The 23,806-nt window shown below is 37.2% G+C and overlaps 1 protein-coding gene and 1 long non-coding RNA gene across 2 annotated transcripts in view; both read left to right on the top strand.

Annotated features, from left to right (window-relative positions):
* LOC140892617 (uncharacterized) overlaps window positions 1-22,389 on the top strand; it is a 31,954-nt gene extending 9,565 nt beyond the window's left edge. The window contains exon 3 of the long non-coding RNA XR_012152862.1: window positions 22,314-22,389. This is a non-coding gene — a long non-coding RNA (uncharacterized lncRNA). The remainder of the gene's footprint in view (window positions 1-22,313) is intronic.
* On the top strand, window positions 22,385-23,603 carry LOC140892616 (ATPase GET3B-like). The gene is made up of 4 exons (XM_073301560.1): window positions 22,385-22,559; window positions 22,632-22,697; window positions 23,151-23,285; window positions 23,421-23,603. The coding sequence occupies exons 1-4, from the start codon at window positions 22,494-22,496 to the stop codon at window positions 23,550-23,552; spliced, it is 399 nt and encodes a 132-aa protein (XP_073157661.1). The 5' UTR covers window positions 22,385-22,493; the 3' UTR covers window positions 23,553-23,603.
* The last annotated feature ends 203 nt before the right edge of the window (window positions 23,604-23,806 follow it).

The following is a 23,806-nucleotide window of genomic DNA, read 5'->3' as shown; positions in this document are numbered from 1 at the left end:
GAAATCTTTGCGCACAGACGGCGCGCCCGCACTACTAAGTAGCGCGCCCGCGCCGCTTTGTCGCATGAAGTGCGAGCGGGCGACGCGGCCGCGCTGCTTCTAACGCAGCGTGGCCGCACCTCAGGCTCGATTTTCCCATCCCATTTTATGAGTTTTTGAGTCCTAAAAATCATGATTTTGATACTTTAATGTATTTTAATTATTTTTAAGAATGTTCATGAAGAATTTTAAAGTTTTCAAGGTCCGAAAGGATGGAATGCCTCACGTGGATCAGTCAAGTTATGTATTGCATGATTATGTGATTTTCTCATGAAAGTTAATTTCTCATGAAATGTTTTGACGGATTTTAAGTATGTAGCATCACGAGAAACTTTATGAGCATGTACGAGATTTATGAAATGACATGATAAGATGAATGATATGATGCATGGAAAATATTTTGATGATTTATGCGTCTTGTGGTGATTATATGGGGTATGTACTTCGGGATGAGCTCTGGAGCGGCTATCCAAACATGGCTCACGGGATGGTTATACGGGGTATGCACTTCGGGTTGAGCTCCGAAGCGGCTATCCAAAGAATGAAAGTTTACGGGCTTAATGTCATATGCTTGTTGATCAACAGGAAACTATGAATGGCTCGTTATGACGGTTACCATACTACTCATGCTTCATCTCCTTAAATATTTTTATGATATGACTATATTAAAGTTATGTTTATTGCATGGGAGTTTAAGTTAATGTTTTCCTTTTAAAGTTAGAAAATCCTTTTCTGCATGCTCTTGCTGAGTCTTTCGACTCACTATACTTGAATGGTGCAGGTAATGATGATGTGGATGCTTTTATTGATGATTATGTGTGCGGACATGAAGAAGAGGCAGGGGTTGGTCCAACGGGCAATGCATGAGTGTGAATGCTTTAGAATGGAAGATATTTTAAACCTTTTTATTTGATGAGAGGCAAACAAGTTTTAATTTTTTAAGTTGACGACCATGTTTTTGCAAATATTTTTAGATGCTATTTTATTTTGTGCACATTTTATACGCTATTTTAATAAATAAGATGATGCTTTCGCAAAGTTTTTATTTTTACCAAATTTTTAAGTAAGTATGTTTGAGTAACATTTCGATTTAGAAATTGGGACGTTATAACATTGGTCTCTAAATTTAACTAAATAGTTGAGCCCATAACATCCTTCAAATCTGGAGACATTCTTTTTGTGCTTTGATGAAAAATTTATTTTGAAAAAATATAATAAATTTATAAAAAAAATAAATGTTGAATTAGAGATGAAAATTTTTCCCGTGAGTTCGGATATCCAAGGAAAAGATCCGAAACGGGGCGGATATGGAGGGGAGTTATCGGGTATGGGTTCGGGTTTGGGTTCGGGGATTTTTGAAAATTCCCGCAACATATTGGGGCGGGTATGGGGATCGAACCCGCTCCGGTATACTCGATAATAATAATAATAATAATAATAATAATAATAATAATAATAATAATAATAATAATAATAATAATAATAATTTTAATATTATTTAAATTTGCACGCTGCATACAGAAAACCTAATACTAATCTTATTTTCTTTGCGTTCTTCCCTTCCACTCCCAATCTCCAATCCAAAACGGCGCTCCTATGTAGAGGTGTAAAAATGGGCTAGGTCTGTCGGGTTGGTCCACCTCACCATACAAAATTGGTGGGTTGGGTTGGCAATTTTCCAACCCGCCAAAATGGTGGGCCGGCCCGCACCGCCCCGCCTAATGGTGGTTATGGTGGGTTGCGGGTTGGCATGCAAAAACCCGTCAATTTACACGTGAGCCCATCGGGTTAGCCTTTTCTGCCACTTAAAATAGGTGGGTTGGGTTGGTGTTTTACCAACCCGCCTAAAAGGTGGGCCGGCCCGCCCCGCCTAATGGTGGGTTATGACGGGTTGTGGGTCGGCCCGCCCCGTTCGCCCGTTTTGACACCTCTTACTCCTGTTCTTGTTGGGAAAACCAATGCTAGTAGCTGAAGCTGATTTTCGGCCAGCCCATTTGTAATTTATCATTTTACAAATATTTTCTTTTTAAGTTATTCTTAACTTGGTAGCCTAATTTTTTTAAGTTCTTAATAATAAAAAAAACATGATTTCACCAATAGGTGGTAGTTAAGCTCAATTCATTACACATGACGAGTAATTCGCATATAATTCAGTCACGTGCGATGCTATATTAGCATTAATGTTTTGTGATCTTAATATTTTTTTTATGTCATGCCAATATTTTAAGAAATAAAAATATAAATTAAATGGACTTTTTTAAAAAAAAGAAAAAGGATGATCAAAGCCTTATTGATGACGAGCCCATTCTGTTAATGTGGGCCATAGAAACTTCACAAGCCCATTCAATTTGCCGCTCTTCTCTTTCGCCTCCAGTTTCTTCACCTCACAGCAAAGTTGCTGTCTGCGGATTTGAAGAAGCATTTAAAAAAAATGGCTATGTCTTCTATTTGGAATCGCGTAGTTGCGCACCTCTTCATCTGCTAAAATCAACAAATTTTTTTTAGTTACTTCGATCCTCAAGTCTACCCAATGCAGCTAGTAATCCAGTTCCATGGCACACGCTTGAATGCTAGTAAGCATCTTCTCTTTTTCTGGGTACTTTTTTCTTTTGATATATTTGTTGGAACACGTTTTCAGATCATAGATCTGATACCCAGTGCAGCGGAAGTTTAAATTTTTTTTTTATATGGAACGATTACATATCATGGGTATCAAATCCTAACGATTAAATTATGCAAGTAAAATAATAATAACAATTAATATTTTACCTCTTCAAGCTATGGCTTGATTATGGACTCCAACAGATTTATCTGCTCTTGTTGTAAATCCCAGGAACTGATGACTCAATCGATCAATCTCCGGAATTAGGTCCATGAACAGAAAACTAAAACCCTCTGATTGATTGCACTAGAAATTAATCAGATGTTTATCGAAGAGATTAAACAGATTTGATCTGTCAATTCAGAATGTAATTTTTCATAAAAATCACAGACTGAATTCTCTCAAAAAGGGAGAGTGGATTTTCGAGAAATCCTTTTTTTATTTTGTGTAATTTTCGAAAAATCAAGCTTGGAATAATTTGTGATTTTTGAAAATTGCATATCATGTATTAATAATTTCTAGACTGGATTAAGTTATATGTCTATTAGGACACTAACTCCTTAGGGCCCATAATCCATAACTTAAGCCCAACAAGCCAAGCCTGTTATTATAGAAATTAATATAAAATTCATCATGACTCCGATTGATAAACTGATTTCACCAATGTGCACAGAAACCATTTCTGCACCTTAAAGTCAAAATAATTTTTCTGAATCCGAATTCAGTGATTTCCAAAAATGCCCATCCCTATGTCATTTTAGGAAATTCCACTCCCTTTAGTTAAGAAGTCCAACTTCTGTTTCATTAAATTTAACTCTTTAAATTTAACTATCTCAATGGGGATTAGTAATCCATTACTTGTGTGACCCTCAATGGTTCAGGGATACAGCTAGCCGTGGGCTCACAACTCCTTGTGACTCGGAACGACAATTTCCGACTTACCCATCGAATCATGGTAAGAGCGCCTAGCAACATCACCCCATGATTCCCTAGGTATCACTGATAGTGCCTGCAAGAACCAGTAGGTTTTGGTTAGCATACATACGGTCCCTTCATCCATATATCCCAATCGAATCAACAACCATTGGTACATCGAGAGTCATTCGAGATTCGATAACTATGCAATGCATCTTGAAGATCAAATAGTGACATCGCATGTGCTACTAGGAAACCAAGTAACCTAAATCACATCGAGTACTCTGGCCAGAGATTTGTCACACTAATATCTCCTCAGATCGCATAGGATATCCACACTCGCAAGCGTGTGGTGAATCCTTGACAACAAAGCATCGACTCCTATATGTGTCGTAACTGTACCCAATCCCGACACCTGATGACCCTCATAGAGTCGGTAAACGAGTCAAAGTATAGTACTAGCATATAGAGTCTCCATGATGTTTCAAGTAGTAAGGACTAATGGTGTACAACCAAAACCGCGGACTTATCCACTCAATTAATAATAACCACTTGGAAAGTCCGAATAGGGTAGTTCGATCATTCATCATATGAATATCCATTTTCATGCTTTTAACATCTCTATGTTCCATACCAATGAAACGTGGTACTTGACATCGCAAATGCTAGTCTCGATCTCGAGCGATCCTTATCCTTATTTGCGAACGGCTCAATTGACTAGAAACTGTTTAGAATATACAGTGCTCATAAGATGTGTCTCATGATAGTGATCTCTCTTTATTCACTATCTCATCTTACTTACACTATAGTATATTCAAGGTCTTTATCCAAACATCATATAATACGTCACAACATAATAACATGATAAAAGATAAAGTAAATGCCATTATAAAAAGTGTAAATTATATTAAACAAAAGATTGTTTATACATAGAGTCATAAAAGCCCTTAGCCACAAGTTGGCTAACCGGGCACCCACTCTTTCAATCTCCCACTTGCCCTAAAGCCAACTAGTCATACTACGTAATCCCATTGCTTTGCGATGTTTGTCAAATAATGGTCCTGGCAAGGGCTTAGTAAGTGGGTCAGCGATATTTTCTGTAGAGGCCACTCTCTCGACAGTGATGTCTCCTCTTTCCACGATCTCTCGGATGATGTTGTATTTCCTCAGTATGTGTTTGGATCTTTGATGAGACCTTGGTTCTTTTGCCTGAGCAACGGCACCAGTGTTTTCACAGTACACCGGGACTGGACCAACAGCTTCAAGAATTACGCCCAACTCTTGGACGAAATTCCTCATCCAAATGGCCTCTTTAGCAGCAGTTGATGCTGCAATGTATTCTGCCTCAGTGGTGGAATCCGCTGTGGTGTCCTGCTTGAAACTATTCCAAGAGACAGCACCGCCATTGAGCATGAATACAAATCCAGAGGTTGACTTCGAGTCATCCATGTCACTTTGGAAGCTAGAGTCGGTATAGCCTTTCAATTTCAATTATCTTCCTCCATAAACCATGAATATATTCTTAGTCCTTCTCAAGTACTTTAGAATATCCTTCACAGCTTTCCAATGCATTTGACCGGGATTGGCCTGATATCTGCTCGTGACACTCAGAGCAAAGGCTACATCCGATTTGGTAGATATCATCCCATACATGATACTACCTATGGCTGATGCATATGGTATGTGTGTCATTTTCTCTATCTCTTTGTCAGTCTTGGGAGACATAGACTTGGATAGAGAAACTCCATGACACATAGGTAGATGTCCTCTCTTGGACTCATCCATAGAAAACCTTTTCAATATGGTGTTGATGTAGGTTGCTTGAATGAGTCCTATCATTCTCTTAGATCTATCTCTATAGATCTGTATTCCTAGAATATAGGGCGCCTCACCCAAATCCTTCATCGAGAATCTACCTGATAACCATATCTTTGTTGACTGCAACATCCCTACATCATTCCTAGGGGTGGAATCGGGTCGGGACCCGTCCCGTAACCCCCTTACCCGATTCCCGTCCCGATAGGAATTGGGATATTTTTTTTCTCCCGATCCCGCACCCGAGATGTGTCGGGACCCGAATGTTCGGGATCCCGAACAATCGGGATTCCGTCGGGTCGGGAGAAAGTAATCCCGAATAATATTTTTTTAAAAAAAAAATTCTATGAAAAAATTTTTTTGAAAAATATTTATGAAAAAAATCAAACAATTTCTTAATACATTACAAATAAATTAAAATTTCTTTATATATAACCATTAAAAAACTAAAACATTTTTTTAGTACATTACAAATAAACTAAAACAAATACTTGATTAATAAAAAAAACATATAATTATTCATAATAATAAAAAAATAAAATAAAAAATTATAACTCAATGTTAATATTAAAAAATATAAATATAAAAAAATTATATGGTATATAATTATAAAACATTAATATTAAAACATAAAATTTTAAAAAAAAATTATTAAAAAATTTATTTTTATATTCGGGTCGGGTCGGGAATCCCCTCAGGAAGGGTTGCCTATCCCGATCCTGATCCCGACATTGATCGGGTCGGGAAAAATCCAGAACATTCGGGTCGGGAAAAGTTCGGAACGGGAAAAATTCGGGACGGAAACGGGTTGGGAATCGGGACGGGTCGGGATTTTTTAAAAATTTGCCACCCCTAATCATTCCCAATGAGTAGGATGTCATCAACATAAAGTACTAAGAATGTCACAGCATCCTTAACTACTTTCTTGTACACGCATGGTTCCTACGGGTTCTTGATGAAACCAAAATCCTTTATTGTTTCATCAAATTTCTGGTTCCAACTTTTTGATGCCTGTTTGAGACCATAAATTGATCTCTGAAGCTTGCATACCTTATGCTCGCTTTCCATGAATGTGAATCCCTCGGGCTGCATCATATAGATTTCTTCCTTAATGTTTCCATTAAGAAATGCAGTCTTCACATCCATTTGTCATATCTCATAGTCATACCAAGCTGCTATGACAATAAGGATTCTTATGGACTTGAACATTGCGACTGGTGAAAAGGTTTCATCATAATCAACTCCTTTGTCTTTGAATATAACCTTTTGCTACCAATCGTGCCTTGTATGTCAGTACCTTACCATCAGGCCCAAGTTTTCTCTTGTAGATCCATTTACACCCTATTGGAACAATTCCATCGGGAGGATCTACTAAAGATCAAACTTGGTTTGTATGCATCGAGTCTATTTCCGACTGCATAGCTTCAAGCCATAAATTCGAATCCGCATCAGAAATTGCTTCCTTGAAGTTTCTTGGATCATATCCAATGTCGGGTTCATTTTGATCCCCTTCAAGAAGTAGACCATATCGAATAAGAGGTCTAGAAGTCCTCTCGGATCTTTTAGAAAAAGGCGTGTCGTTTAATGGTTCCTGAGGTGTGGGATCGTTATTTTGTATCTCGGGTTCTTCTCGAATTTCTTCGAGTTTCATCATCATGCCTTTCTTATCAAGTAAGAACTACTACTCCATGAAGGTGGCATTCCTCGAAACAAACACTTTTGTTTCAGTAGGATGATAGAAATAATATCCGATTGAATTGTTCGGATACCCTACAAAATAACATAAGGTGGATCGACTATCCTACTTATCTCTCACTGTCCGCTTCACGTAAGCAGGACATCCCCAAATCCTTAAGTACGAATACTTAGGAGCTTTGCCATTTCATAACTCGTATGAAGTTTCATTCACTGCTTTAGTGTGGACATTGTTCAACAACAATACCGTCGTTTCAAGCGCATAGCCCCAAAATGAAGGTGGGAGCTCAGTGAAACTCATCATGGATCGAACCATGTCCAACAAAGTTCGATTGCGACGCTCCGAAACACCATTTAGCTGAGGTGTCATAGGAGGAGTCCACTGAGAGAGAATCCCATTCTCTTTTAGATAGCTCAAAAACTCGGTACTTAGGTATTCTCCACCTCGATCCGATCGAAGTGCTTTAACACTCTTACCTAGTTTGTTTTCTACTTCAGCCTTGAATTCTTTGAACTTTTCAAATGATTCAGACTTATATTTCATCAAATATAAATATTCATACCTAGAATAATCATCAGTAAAGGTAATGAAGTAGGTGTGACCAAATTTAGTACCAATACTAAATGGACCGCAAACATCTGTATGGATCAAATCTAACAGATTTTGACTACGCTCAGGTTTTCCTTTGAAAGGAGATTTAGTCATTTTTCCTTTTAGGCAGGACTCACAAGTAGGTAGAGAGTTAATATCAGACATATCAAACATGCCCTCTCCCACTAGCTTGTTCATCCTCCTTGAGGAAATATGACCTAGCCTAGCATGCCATAGGTTTGTCGGGTTTAGACTATCATTTTTCCTTTTATTTGTTGTTGCCGGTTTATCAACATAATTAATTGGTACGTCTTTTAATTTTAAGTTATATAGATCGTTTTCAAGTTGTCCACATCCAATAAAATATTCATTCTTATAAATATTGCAAATCTCATTCACAAAATTGCAAGAAAAACCATCTCTATCAAGCATAGAAACAGAAATAATGTTTTTAACCAAATCTGGCACAAATAAAACATCTCTAAAAAATAACTTAAAATCGTTCTGCAAAACTAAATAAACGTCTCCCACAGCTTTGGCTTCAACTCTAGAACCATTTTCGAGCCTTAGCTGGGTCTCACCCATCCTAAGCTTACGACTTCTTGTCATCACCTGCAAATCATTTCAAATGTGAGATCCACATCCGGTATCCAATACCTAAGAAGTAGTATTAAGTGAAACATTTATTTCAATGTAAAACATACCCTTTGCAGTTCGCAACTGCTCGAGATATACTTTGCAGTTACGTTTCCAATGACCGGGTTTTTTGCAGTGATGGCAAACGTCTTCAGATCCGTTCATGTTTGAAGCCTTTGTTTTGATCTTCTTCTTTGGTACAATTTTCTTGGGTGGGGCAGAACGTTTCTTACTCTTTCCACTTGGCCCTTTCTTAGAGTTAGAAGAGGAACCAACCAAGAGTATCGGTTTATCCTTCTTTAATGTGGCCTCATAAGTCACAAGCATATTGACCATCTCTTCAAGGGTGGCCTCTATCTTGTTCATATTGAAGTTCATCACAAAGCCGTCAAACGACGAAGGAAGAGAAAGAAGTAACAATTCCGCGTTTAGTTCATGCTCCAATGTCAAATCGAGTGTTACCAACTTTTCAATGAGCCCAATCATGTGTACCCCATGCTCACGGACCGAAGTCCCATCTCGCATGCGGCATGTCATGAGCTCTTTGACGGTGGCATACCTCTCCGATCTTGACTGAGCTCCAAAAAGTTCCTTGAGAGTATCGTGAATGTCAACAACATTCACTGCATTCTCAAATCGCCTCTGAAGTTCATCAGAAATCGAAGCTTGCATGTAACATTTGGCCTTGATATCATGGTCCCACCATTTGTCAAGTTTGGCCAATTCTTCCGGACTCACATCAGCCGGGGCTTTTTTCGAAGGAGGCTTTTCTAACATGTAGAAAACCTTTTTCGAACTTAGAACAATCTTTAACTTACGGAACCATTCCGTATAGTTTGCGTCAGTCAGTTTGTTTTGTTCGAGAATTGAGAATAGTGGATTGCGCGAATTCATTGTAATAAAATACTGAAAAGAAACAGACAATAATCAGTGATTGCTTAATTAATTTACTAAGACATAAAATATGGCGAGATTTAATTTTATGAATTTCACTCCCACTATTTTAACGATTTCACTACCCTCTAGTGAAAACGAGAAACCGATTTCCTTAGTGGGAACATGGAGTCCAATTGAAAAATCATAGTCCCGAATAATATCAGCCAACCATAATTTTCAAAAGGTAGAGCCCAATTGCTTCCAAAGCAACCCCCATGTTTTTACCTCATGTCCAATAAAAGCCAAATAATATGACGCCGTTTATTGTGACATGTCAAGATGACCCATCAATATTAAGTTGTGATGGACGGTCGCCATGTGGATCCCCAATAATATGAGCCAATCTCATGGGAGTTTCACCCAACTTACAACATGTGTTGATCCAATGTACAGCTTTTCGACGAACGGGCCCCCCCAATAATATGAGCCGGACAATGCCCCCGGGTAGCATCTCATACATTGATCGTTGATTGAAGGTAGGAATATTTAAACAATATTTAAATTCCCTTTTGTTTATCTTGATATCAATTTTAAATCATATTTAAAATGAGGGATTTTTAATTTTGAAAAATTGTCTCATCTTATCATATTTGTATGCTTGCGAGATTCATGCAATTTAGTCTAAACATGCATACAACAATAATATCATATATTATATTTAGGATGATCGACCACAAAACTAATCGACCCGTGGTTGCCAATCACGAGTCTAAGTCCAATCCTAGGTGATATGCAAGTATGCAATGCAATCCTATTGCATTGAGCTTCCAATTTACATTTCTTTGGTCTTTATTATCTGATGGGCCCACATTTGTTTTCAAATCTTTATCTCCCACTAAGTCTAATAAATTTACAATAAATTTCGATGACAAGTAGGGGATACATATTTAAAGGTGGGAACGGGCCATAAATCAGGCCCACTTTTATTACAAATGACAAATCAAATTGGGCCATAAACCAAGCCCATTAATAAAACCCAACAACAATAACAAAAAGCAAATGTAAATTTCCTAACATACACATACAAAATTGGTCATGGCAATCGATCATCCTTTATCCAATATTTAATTCAATAATTAAATCATTAAATAACATGCAATGACAACATAATTAAAAGATAAAATCAAATTTTATCTAATATATGCATAAGATCATATCTTATCATCAATTGTACCAAAATAATTAATTTTATAAAATTTAATTTAACGGATCAAATTTATAAATTTTTCAAAAATTCAAATTTATCCAAAAATCAATTTTAAAAATTTCGGTCTCAAACAATTTGACCCGATGCCTCGTGGACCAATCAAAAACAATTTTCGATCGGACCAAAAAACTAAAATTTTAAAAAATTAAAATTCTAATTAAAAATCAAATTTTAATTTTTCGGGCTGCCCGAGAACGCCTCCACGTGGGACAGGGCTGCCCACGTGGAGCTGGGCAGCTCGTCGCTACCCTGAATCACTGCCCATGTTGCCCTTCAAAAAATTTTAATTTAAAATTTTGTTTTGTTTCAAAAACCGAGGCTAAAAATTTTGTACGATCGATTAATTTTAATCGTTTGATCTGAGAGCAACCTGTCTCTGATGCCACTGTTTGAACACATTTTCAGATCATAGATCTGATACCCGGTGCAGCGGAAGTTTAAATTTTTTTTTTTATATGGAACGATTCCATATCATGGGTATCAAATCCTAACGATTAAATTATGCAAGTAAAATAATAATAATAATTAATATTTTACCTCTTCAAACTATGGCTTGATTATGGACTCCAACAGATTTATCTGCTCTTGTTGTAAATCCCAGGAACTGATGACTCGCTCGATCAATCTCCGAAATTAGGTCCACGAACAGAAAACTAAAACCCTCTGATTGATTGCACTAGAAATCAACCAGATGTTTATCAAAGAGATTAAACAGATTTGATCTGTCAATTCAGAATGTAATTTTTCATAAAAATCACAGACTGAATTCTCTCAAAAAGGGAGAGTGGATTTTCGAAAAATCCTTTTTCTATTTTGTGTAATTTTTGAAAAATCAAGCTTGGAATAACTTGTGATTTTTGAAAATTGCATATCATGTATTTATAATTTCTAGACTGGATTAAGTTATATGTCTATTAGGACACTAACTCCTTAGGACCCATAATCCATAACTTAAGCCCAACAAGCCAAGCCTGTTATTATAGAAATTAATATAAAATTCATCCTGACTCCGATTGATAAAATGATTTCACCAATGTGCACATAAACATTTCTTCACCTTTTAAAGTCAAGATAATTTTTCTGAATCCGAATTTAGTGATTTCCAAAAATGCCCATCCCTATGTCATTTTAGGAAATTCCACTCCCTTTAGTTAAGAAGTTCAACTTCTCTTTCATTAAATTTAACTCTTTAAATTTAACTATCTCAACGGGGATTAGTAATCCATTACTTGTGTGACCCTCAATGGTTCAGGGATACAGCTAGCCGTGGGCTCACAACTCCTCGTGACTCGAAACAACAATTTCCGACTTACCCATCGAATCATGGTAAGAGCGCCTAGCAACATCGCCCCATGATTCCCTAGGTATCACTGATAGTGCCTGCAAGAACCAGTAGGTTTTGGTTAGCGTACATACGGTCCCATCATTCATATATTCCGATCGAATCAACAACCATTGGTACATCGAGAGTCGTTAGAGATTCGATAACTATGCAATGCATCTTGAAGATCAAATAGTGACATCGCATGTGCTACTAGGAAACCAAGTAACCTAAATCACATCGAGTACTCTGGCCAGAGATTTTTCACACTAATATCTCCTCAGATCGCATAGGATATCTACACTCGCAAGCATGTGGTGAATCCTTGACAACAAAGCATCGACTCCTATATGTGTCGTAACTGTACCCAATCCCGACACCTGATGACCCTCATAGAGTCGGTAAACGAGTCAAAGTATAGTACTAGCATATAGAGTCTCCATGATGTTTCAAGTAGTAAGGACTAATGGTGTACAACCAAAACCGCGGACTTATCCACTCAATTAATAATAACCACTTGGAAAGTCCGAATAGGGTAGTTCGATCATTCATCATATGAATATCCATTTGCATGCTTTTAACATCTCTATGTTCCATACCAATGAAACGTGGTACTTGGCATCGCAAATGCTAGTCTCGATCACGAGCGATCCTTATCCTTATTTGCGGACGGCTCAATTGACTAGGAACTGTTTAGAATATACAGTGCTCATAAGATGTGTCTCATGATAGTGATCTATCTTTATTCACTATGTTATCTTACTTACACTATAGTATATTCAAGGTCTTTATCCAAACATCGTTTAATACGTCACAACATAATAACATGATAAAAGATAAGTAAATGCCATTATAAAAAGTGTAAATTATATTAAACAAAAGATTGTTTATACATAGAGCCATAAAAGCCCTTAGCCACAAGTTGGCTAACCGGGCACCCACTCTTTCAATCTCCCACTTGCCCTTAAGCCAACTAGTCATACTACGTAATCACATTGCTTCGCGATGTTTGTCAAACAATGGTCCTGGCAAGGGCTTAGTAAGTGGATCAGCGATATTGTCTGTAGAGGCCACTCTCTTGACAGTGATGTCTCCTCTTTCCACGATCTCTCGGATGATGTTGTTTTTCCTAAGTATGTGTTTGAATCTTTGATGAGACCTTGGTTCTTTTTCCTGAGCAACGGCACCAGTGTTGTCACAGTACACCGGGACTGGACCAACAGCTTCAGGAATTACGCCCAACTCTTGGACGAAATTCCTCATCCAAACGGCCTCTTTAGCAGCAGCTGATGCTGCAATGTATTCTGCCTCAGTGGTGGAATCCGCTATGGTGTCCTGCTTGGAACTCTTTCAAGAGACAGCACCGCCATTGAGCATGAATACAAATCCAGAGGTTGACTTCGAGTCATCCACGTCACTTTGGAAGCTAGAGTCGGTATAGCCTTCCAATTTTAATTATCTTCCTCCATAAACCATGAATATATTCTTAGTCATTCTCAAGTACTTTAGAATATCCTTCACAGCTTTCCAATGCATTTGACCGGGATTGGCCTGATATCTGCTCATGACACTCAGAGCAAAGGCTACATCCAGTCTGGTAGATATCATCTCATACATGATACTACCTATGGCTGATGCATATGGTATGTGTGTCATTTTCTCTATCTCTTTGTCAGTCTTGGGAGACATAGACTTGGATAGAGAAACTCCATGACACATAGGTAGATGTCCTCTCTTGGACTCATCCATAGAAAACCTTTTCAATATGGTGTTGATGTAGGTTGCTTGAGTGAGTCCTATCATTCTCTTAGATCTATCTCTATAGATCTGTATTCCTAGAATATAGGACGCCTCACCCAAATCCTTCATCGAGAATCTACCTGATAACCATATCTTTGTTGACTGCAACATCCCTACATCATTCCTAGGGGTGGAATCGGGTCGGGACCCGTCCCGTAACCCCCTTACCCGATTCCCGTCCCGATAGAAATTGAGATATTTTTTTTCTCCCGATCCCGCACCCGAGATGTGTCGGAACCCGAATGTTCGGGATCCTGTCGGGTCGGGAGAGGGTAATCCCGAATAATATTTTTTTTTAAAAAAAAATTCTATGAAAATATTTTTTTGAAAAAAATTTATGAAAAAAATCAAACAATTTCTTAATACATTACAAATAAATTAAATTTTTTTTATATATAACCATTAAAAAACTAAAACATTTTTTTAGTACATTACAAATAAACTAAAACAACTACTTGATTAATAAAAAAAACATATAATTATTCATAATAATAAAAAAACAAAATAAAAAATTATAACTCAATGTTAATATTAAAAAATATAAATATAAAAAAATTATATGGTATATAATTATAAAACATTAATATTAAAACATAAAATTTTAAAAAAAATTTAATTAAAAAATATTATTAAAAAATATTATTTTTATATTCGGATCGGGTCAGGAATCCCATCGGGAAGGGTTGCCTATCCCGATCCCAATACCGACATTGATCGGGTCGGGAAAAATCCCAAACACTCGGGTCGGGAAAAGTTCCGAACGGAAAAAATTCGGGACGGAAACGGGTTGGAAATCGGGACGGGTCGGGATTTTTTAAAAATTTGCCACCCCTAATCATTCCCAATGAGTAGGATGTCATCAACATAAAGTACTAAGAATGTCACAACATCCTTAACTACTTTCTTGTACACGCATGGTTCCTCCGGGTTCTTGATGAAACCAAAATCCTTTATTGTTTCATCAAATTTCTGGTTCTAACTTCTTGATGCCTGTTTGAGACCATAAATTGATCTGTGAAGCTTGCATACCTTATGCTCGCTTCTCATGAATGTGAATCCCTCGGGCTGCATCATATAGATTTCTTCCTTAATGTTTCCATTAAGAAATGCAGTCTTCACATCCATTTGCCATATCTCATAGTCATACCAAGCTGCTATGTCAATAAGGATTCTTATGGACTTGAACATTGCGACTGGTGAAAAGGTTTTATCATAGTCAACTCCTTTGTCTTTGAGTATAACCTTTTGCTACCAATCGTACCTTGTATGTCAGTACCTTACCATCAGGCCCAAGTTTTCTCTTGTAGATCCATTTACACCCTATTGGAACAATTTCATCGGGAGGATCTATTAAAGACCAAACTTGGTTTGTATGCATCGAGTCTATTTCCGACTGCATAGCTTCAAGCCATAAATTCGAATCCGCATCAGAAATTGCTTCCTTGAAGTTTCTTGGATCATATCCAATGTCGGGTTCATTTTGATCCCCTTCAAGAAGTAGACCATATCGAATAGGAGGTCTAGAAGTCCTCTAGGATATTCTAGAAAAAGGCGTGTCGTTTAATGGTTCCTGAGGTGTGGGATCGTTATTTTGTATCTCGGGTTCTTCTCGAATTTCTTCGAGTTCCATCATCATGCCTTTCTTATCAAGTAAGAACTCCTTCTCCATGAAGGTGGCATTCCTCGAAACAAACACTTTTGTTTCAGTAGGATGATAGAAATAATATCCGATTTAATTCTTCGGATACCCTACAAAATAACATAAGGTGGATAGACTATCCAACTTATCTCCCACTGTCCGCTTCACGTAAGCAGGACATCCCCAAATCCTTAAGTACGAATACTTAAGAGCTTTGCCATTCCATAACTCGTATGGAGTTTTATCCACTGCTTTAGTGTGGACATTGTTCAACAACAATACCGTCGTTTCAAGCGCATAGCTCCAAAACGAAGGTGGGAGCTCAGTGAAACTCATCATGGATCAAACCATGTCCAACAAAGTTCAATTGCGACGCTCCAAAACACCATTTAGCTGAGGTGTCATAGGAGGAGTCCACTGAGAGAGAATCCCATTCTCTTTTAGATAGCTCAAAAACTCGGTACTTAGGTATTCTCCACCTCGATCTGATCGAAGTGCTTTAACACTCTTACCTAGTTTGTTTTCTACTTCAGCCTTGAATTCTTTGAACTTTTCAAATGATTCAGACTTATATTTCATCAAATATAAATACCCATACCTAGAATAATCATCAGTAAAGGTAATGAAGTAGGTGTGAACAAATTTAGTACCAATACTAAATGGACCGCAAACATCTGTATGGATCAAATCTAGCATATTTTGACTACGCTCAGGTTTTTCTTTGAAAGGAGATTTAGTCATTTTTCCTTTTAGGCAGGACTCACAAGTAGGTAGAGAGTTAATATCAGACATATCAAACATGCCCTCTCCCACTAGCTTGTTCATCCTCCTTGAGGAAATATGACCTAGCCTAGCATGCCAAAGGTTTGCTGGGTTTTGACTATCATTTTTCCTTTTATTTGTTGTTGCCGGTTTATCAACATAATTAATTGGTACGTCTTTTAATTTTAAGTTATATAGATCGTTTCAAGTTCTCCACATCCAATCAAACATTCATTCTTGTAAATATTGCAAATTTCATTCACAAAATTGCAAAAAAAACCATCTCTATCAAGCATAGAAACAGAAATAATGTTTTTAACCAAATCTGGCACAAATAAAACATCTCTCAAAAATAACTTAAAATCGTTCTGCAAAACTAAATAAACGTCTCCCACAGCTTTGGCTTCAACTCTAGAACCATTTCCGAGCCTTAGCTGGGTCTCACTCATCCTAAGCTTACGACTTCTTTTCATCACCTGCAAATCATTGCAAATGTGAGATCCACATCCGGTATCCAATATCCAAGAAGTAGTATTAAGTGAAACATTTATTTCAATGTAAAACATACCCTTTGCAGTTCGCAACTGCTCGAGATATACTTTGCAGTTACGTTTCCAATGACTGGGTTTCTTGCAGTGATGGCAAACGTCTTCAGATCCGTTCATGTTTGAAGCCTTTGTTTTGATCTTCTTCTTTGGTATAATTTTCTTGGGTGGGGCAGAATGTTTCTTACCCTTTCCACTTGGCCCTTTCTTAGAGTTAGAAGAGGAACCAACCAAGAGTACCGGTTTATCCTTCTTTAATGTGGCCTCATAAGTCACAAGCATATTGACCATCTCTTCAAGGGTGGCCTCTATCTTGTTCATATTGAAGTTCATGACAAAGCCGTCAAACAACGAAGGAAGAGAAAGAAGTAACAAGTCCGCATTTAGTTCATGCTCCAATGTCAAATCGAGTGTTACCAACTTTTCAATGAGCTCAATCATGTGTACCCCATGCTCACGGACCGAAGTCCCATCTCGCATGCGGCATGTCATGAGCTCTTTGACGGTGGCATACCTCTCCGATCTTGAATGAGCTCCAAAAAGTTCCTTGAGAGTATCGTGAATGTCAACAGCATTCACTGCATTCTCCAATCGCCTCTGAAGTTCATCAGACATCGAAGCCTGCATGTAACATTTGGTCTTGATATCATGGTTCCACCATTTGTCAAGTTTGGCCAATTCTTCCGGACTCACATCAGCCGGGGCTTCTTTCGGAGGAGGCTTTTCTAACACGTAAAAAACCTTTTCCGAACTTAGAACAATCTTTAACTTACAAAACCATTCCGTATAGTTTGCGCCAGTCAATTTGTTTTGTTCGAGAATTGAGAATAGTGGATTGTGCGAATTCATTGTAATGAAATACTGAAAAGAAACAGACAATAATCAGTGATTGCTTAATTAATTTACTAAGACAGAAAATATGGCGAGATTTAATTTTATGAATTTCACTCCCACTATTTTAACGATTTCACTACCCTCTAGTAAAAACGAGAAACTGATTTCCTTAGTGGGAACATGGAGTCCAATTGACAAATCATAGTCCCGAATAATATCAGCCAACCATAATTTTCAAAAGGTAGAGCTCAATTGCTTCCAAAGCAACCTCCATGTTTTTACCTCATATCCAATAAAAGCCCAATAATATGACGCCGTTTATTGTGACATGTCAAGATGACCCATCAATATTAAGTTGTGATGGACGGTCGCCATGTGGATCCCCAATAATATGAGCCAATCCCATGGGAGTTCCACCCAACTTATAACATGTGTCGATCCAATGTATAGCTTTCCGACGAACGGGCCCCCCCAATAATATGAGCCGGACCGTGCCCGCGGGTATCATCTCATACATTGATCGTTGATGGAAGGTAGGAATATTTAAACAATATTTAAATTCCCTTTTGTTTATCTTTATATCAATTTTAAATCATATTTAAAATGAGGGATTTTTAATTTTGAAAAATTGTCTCATCTTATCATATTTGTATGCTTGCGAAATTCATGCTATTTAGTCTAAACATGCATATAACAATAATATCATATATTATATTTAGGATGATCGACCCCAAAACTAATCGACCCGTGGTTGCCAATCACGAGTCTAAGTTCAATCCTAGATGATATGCAAGTATGCAATGCAATCCTATTACATTGAGCTTCCAATTTACATTTCTTTGGTCTTTATTATCTGCTGGGCCCACATTTGTCTTCAAATCTTTATCTCCCACTAAGTTTAATAAATTTACAATAAATTTCGATGACAAATAGGGGATACATATTTAAGGGTGGGAACGGGCCATAAACCAGGCCCACTTTTTATTACAAATGACAAATCAAATTGGGCCATAAACCAAGCCCATTAATAAAACCCAACAACAATAACAAAAAGCAAATGTAAATTTCCTAACATACACATACAAAATTGGTCATGACAATCGATCATCTTTTATCCAATATTTAATTCAATAATTAAATCATTGGATAACATGCAATGGAAACATAATTAAAAGATAAAATCAAATTTTATCTAATATATGCATAAGATCATATCTTATCATCAATTGTACCAAAATAATTAATTTTATAAAATTTAATTTAACGGATCAAATTTATAAATTTTCCAAAAATTCAAATTTATCCAAAAATCAATTTTAAAAATTTCGAACTCAAACAATTTGACCCGATGCCTCGTGGACCAATCAAAAACAATTTTCGATCGGACCAAAAAACTAAAATTTCAAAAAATTAAAATTCTAATTAAAAATCAAATTTTAATTTTTCGGGCTGCCCGGGACGTTCCCGGGGCAGCCCCGCCTCCACGTGGGACAGGGCTGCCCACGTGGAGCTGGGCAGCTCGTCGCTGCCCTGAATCGCTGCCCCTGGACAGCGCCGTGCGCTGCCCTGGGCAGCAATCACATCGCTGTTCGTGTTGCCCTTCAAAAAATTTTAATTTAAAATTTTGTTTTGTTTCAAAAACCGAGGCTAAAAATTTTGTACAATCGATTAATTTTAATCGTTTGATCTGAGAGCAACCTGTCTCTGACGCCACTGTTTGAACACGTTTTCAGATCATAGATCTGATACCCGGTGCAACGGAAGTTTAAATTTTTTTTTATATGGAACGATTCCATATCATGGGTATCAAATCCTAACGATTAAATTATGCAAGTAAAATAATAATAACAATTAATATTTTATCTCTTCAAGTTATGGCTTGATTATGGACTCCAACAGATTTATCTGCTCTTGTTGTAAATCACAGGAACTGATGACTCGCTCGATCAATCTCCGGAATTAGGTCCACGAACAAAAAACTAAAACCCTCTGTTTGATTGCACTAGAAATCAATCAGATGTTTATCGAAGAGATTAAACAGATTTGATCTGTCAATTCAGAATGTAATTTTTCATAAAAATCACAGACTGGATTCTCTCAAAAAGGGAGAGTGGATTTTCGAAAAATCCTTTTTCTATTTTGTGTAATTTTTGAAAAATCAAGCTTGGAATAACTTGTGATTTTCGAAAATTGCATATCATGTATTTATAATTTCTAGACTGGATTAAGTTATATGTCTATTAGGACACTAACTTCTTAGGGCCCATAATCCATAACTTAAGCCCAACAAGCCAAGCCTGTTATTATAGAAATTAATATAAAATTAATCATGACTCCGATTGATAAACTGATTTCACCAATGTGCAAAGAAACCATTTTTGGACCTTTTAAAGTCAAGATAATTTTTCTGAATCCGAATTCAGTGATTTCCAAAAATGCCCATCCCTATGTCATTTTAGGAAATTCCACTCCCTTTAGTTAAGAAGTCCAACTTCTCTTTCATTAAATTTAACTCTTTAAATTTAACTATCTCAACGGGAATTAGTAATCCATTACTTGTGTGACCCTCAATGGTTCAGGGATACAGCTAGCCGTGGGCTTACAACTCCTTGTGACTCGGAACAACAATTTCCGACTTACCCATCGAATCATTGTAAGAGCGCCTAGCAGCATCACCCCATGATTCCCTAGGTATCACTGATAGTGTCTGCAAGAACCAGTAGGTTTTGGTTAGCGTACATACGGTCCCTTCATTCATATATCCCGATCGAATCAACAACCATTGGTACATCGAGAGTCGTTCGAGATTCGATAACTATGCAATGCATCTTCAAGATCAAATAGTGACATCGCATGTGCTACTAGGAAACCAAGTAACCTAAATCACATCGAGTACTCTGGCCAGATATTTGTCACACTAATATCTCCTCAGATCGCATAGGATATTCACACTTGCAAGCGTGTGGTGAATCCTTGACAACAAAGCATCGACTCCTATATGTGTCGTAACTGTACCCAATCCCGACACCTGATGACCCTCATAAAGTCGGTAAACGAGTCAAAGTATAGTACTAGCATATAGAGTCTCCATGATGTTTCAAGTAGTAAGGACTAATGGTGTACAACCAAAACCGCGGACTTATCCACTCAATTAATAATAACCACTTGGAAAGTCCGAATAGGGTAGTTCGATCATTCATCATATGAATATCCATTTGCATGCTTTTAACATCTCTATGTTCCATACCAATGAAACGTGGTACTTGGCATCGCAAATGCTAGTCTCGATCTCGAGCGATCCTTATCCTTATTTGCGGACGGCTCAATTGATTAAGAACTGTTTAGAATATACAGTGCTCATAAGATGTGTCTCATGATAGTGATCTCTCTTTATTCACTATCTCGTCTTACTTACACTATAGTATATTCAAGGTCTTTATCCAAACATCTTATAATACGTCACAACATAATAACATGATAAAAGATAAAGTAAATGCCATTATAAAAAGTGTAAATTATATTAAACAAAAGATTGTTTATACATAGAGTCATAAAAGCCCTTAGCCACAAGTTGGCTAACCAGGCACCCACTCTTTCAATATTTTCTCAATTATTTCGAGTTATAGTACCCGTTTTTGGTTCGTCTTTCAAATGTATCTTCGGACGTGTTAATTCAGGCGTGGATGAATTTGTTCACGGTTGCTTTTAGTTGCTGTCTATTGTAGTGTTTTAGTTGTTGATGGGATTGTGTTTTTGGTTTGGAGAATATGCTATTATGATTTATGAGGTATACAAGCTAATGAAATAAGCTAATCATAATGGCAATGTTGTTGAGTATAAATAAATTGTTTCAGTATTAGTATAGGGGTGTAGTGCTTGGTATGTCATGTCAACCTGCCTTTGGTTCAGAAAAAAATGTGGATTTCGAATGATACATCAGCCATCGAAGAAGTTACTGGATTTGCTGAGATGAGTTCGGGGGTTCAGAGGAAGTATTACATGTTAGGTTGGAAAGGAGGAGTTGGAAAATCAAGTTGTGCAGCATCTCTGGTAGTAAAATTTGCCAATCATGGTCATCCAACAATTTCTACTGACCCTGCTCACTCATTAAGTGATTCTTTTGATCAAGTAATGACTTAATTTCCTGTATTTTTTTTTTATGTTTTAGTCAGAAATTTTACCGCGTGCAGAAAATGTCATATACAATTCGGTTTTGGTTTCCTCATAGGATTTAACTGGAGGGGGGCTTGTTCGAGTGCAAGACATGGAATCACCTCTTTATGCCCTTGAGGTATCCATATTTTAATCAATGGTGCTTTAGATCTCCTGTTCCATTTCTTGTTCTAGTGCATATGATATGGTGTCTTTTCGCTACTGTCAATGAGGGAAGAATTTCAATCTTCTAGCCAACATGGTGAAGGCAGTGTTAAACATTTTATGGACACGATGGGCCTCCGACTCGCAGACCAAGTGAAACACTGTTGATTTATCTATATTTCCACTTAACACAACATTTTAAAAAAATTATTATTGTTGTTTGAAACCATTTGTAGGTATTCCTGTAATGGATTTATACTTATCACGTTCCCTCATGTGTAAGACAAAAATTTGGGTTGATATATATACCTGAAATTCATATCCAGGGTGTACATATCCATGTTGTCAAGTTTCGGGAAACATATTTTAAAAATTAAGCATTTAAAATCACTTTAATGAAGTAATAGAGTTTGGCACTAGGAATTTTGAACTCTTGACCTTCTGGCTCACTTCAATGTTAAATATCACTGATCTCGAAGGTCTGAGCTTATAGGAGGAAGTTGAACGATAATTTAATATTTTAACAGAATTACTTTAGTTATGAAGGAATTTGTCCACCTGATGCTTGTCCTTTTTATTTTTCATGAACAATACATATTTTGTAAGTCGAGATTGAATATGTAATTCTATATTGATTTTTCCTTCACATCGCGACCAGTTGAGAGAACTCAAACTTGAAGAGCTGTTGGACACTCCTCCACCTGGTTTTGATGAAGCTTTTGCAATTGCCTAGGCATGTTTTGAAAATTACTGTTGATGATAAATTGTTGTCTTATGTATGTAGACACTTGATGTTATGTGTCATTGTGGTTGAAACCATGCAGTGATCTTGCAGGTTATGAAATTTGTGGAGTCTCCGGAGTACTGTAGATTTAGTCGAATTATTTTTGATACGGCACCCACTGTAAGGAATTAGTGCTTTCTTATTTGTTCCTTTTAGGGTGGTTTTGGAATCATTGATAAACTGTTTTTATAGGGTCACACACTTCGATTGCTCTCGTTGCCAGATTTCTTCGATGCTTCCGTAGGCAAGATGATGAGGGTAAGTATACGGTTGTAGATGTGAAAAAGTTAGAGCATTGTAAGTGCTTGCTGTTTGATAAAGGTTACCTACAAATTCTTGCATATTGGACACATGGATAATGACTATCTGGTACCAGAACTAGAAATTATTTTGCTAAGCCTGTATGTAATGTGTTTTACCTTTTCAAGAAACTACGTGAAAATATTATAGCTCCCACACAAAAGTCTTGGTGTTTCATTGATTAACGTTCCTGCTCTGTTTCAGCTAAAGAAGAAAATCACATCAGCCACTGCAGCCCTTAAATCTGTGTATAAGTAATTACTTATTGTTAAACTGTTTTTAAATAAATTCTTTTATCATAATGGAGACATTGTTTTTCTTATTGAGAGCGCATAAAAGTATTATCTTCTCTCTTACATGGGAGAATTGTCGTTGTAGAAGAATAAAAAAAAAGTGCCAGTTTTCATACAGGTTATGGCACTCCGTGAATCTTCAAGATTGTGTGCATCGTTGCTGAAGGAAAAAGTTCCAGGACGAAGACTTATTGTCAACCAACTGCTGCCTCAGTCAGCCTCTGACTGCAAGTTTTGGGCAATGAAGACAAAGGTAAATTTTGCAGTGACCGATAATATGCTTTTATGTTTATTGGACCTAGAATTGGTCATGAAGATATGGGTGTTCAATATGAGCATTCGGGAATCAGTGGCTATTCCAGTGAGATTTGTTATTTGTTGCTTGCAGGATCAGAACCGTGTTCTTGATATGATCCCAAAAGATCCCGAGTTGGCAAAGCTGGCACTAATCTGGTCACACCTGATGGATGTAGAAATAAGGGGCATCCCAGCTCTCACGTTTATGGGCGATATGGTTTGAGATGATCCTTGCATTCAAAAGGTTACTTTGTTATTCTAGTCAACTTTGGGATGCCTCTAAATACTTCATATTTGTTCTAAAACTACTGATCATGTCTGACAGATTTTCTTATTTATCAAAATAGGATAGGGAAAAAGAACCATTGGAGGCCTCTCTCAACAGACCATGAGAGGCTTGAAACTATATTTTGCAATCTTGGATGCTCGCGTTTCATGCACACACACGGTAATGCATTGGTAAAATGTGAACTATTG

Source organism: Henckelia pumila, chromosome 3, assembly GCF_033568475.1.
Source record: "Henckelia pumila isolate YLH828 chromosome 3, ASM3356847v2, whole genome shotgun sequence".
NCBI lineage: Eukaryota > Viridiplantae > Streptophyta > Magnoliopsida > Lamiales > Gesneriaceae > Henckelia > Henckelia pumila.
Note: the sequence above shows the minus strand (reverse complement) of the source record. Positions and strands in the feature narration are given on the sequence as shown.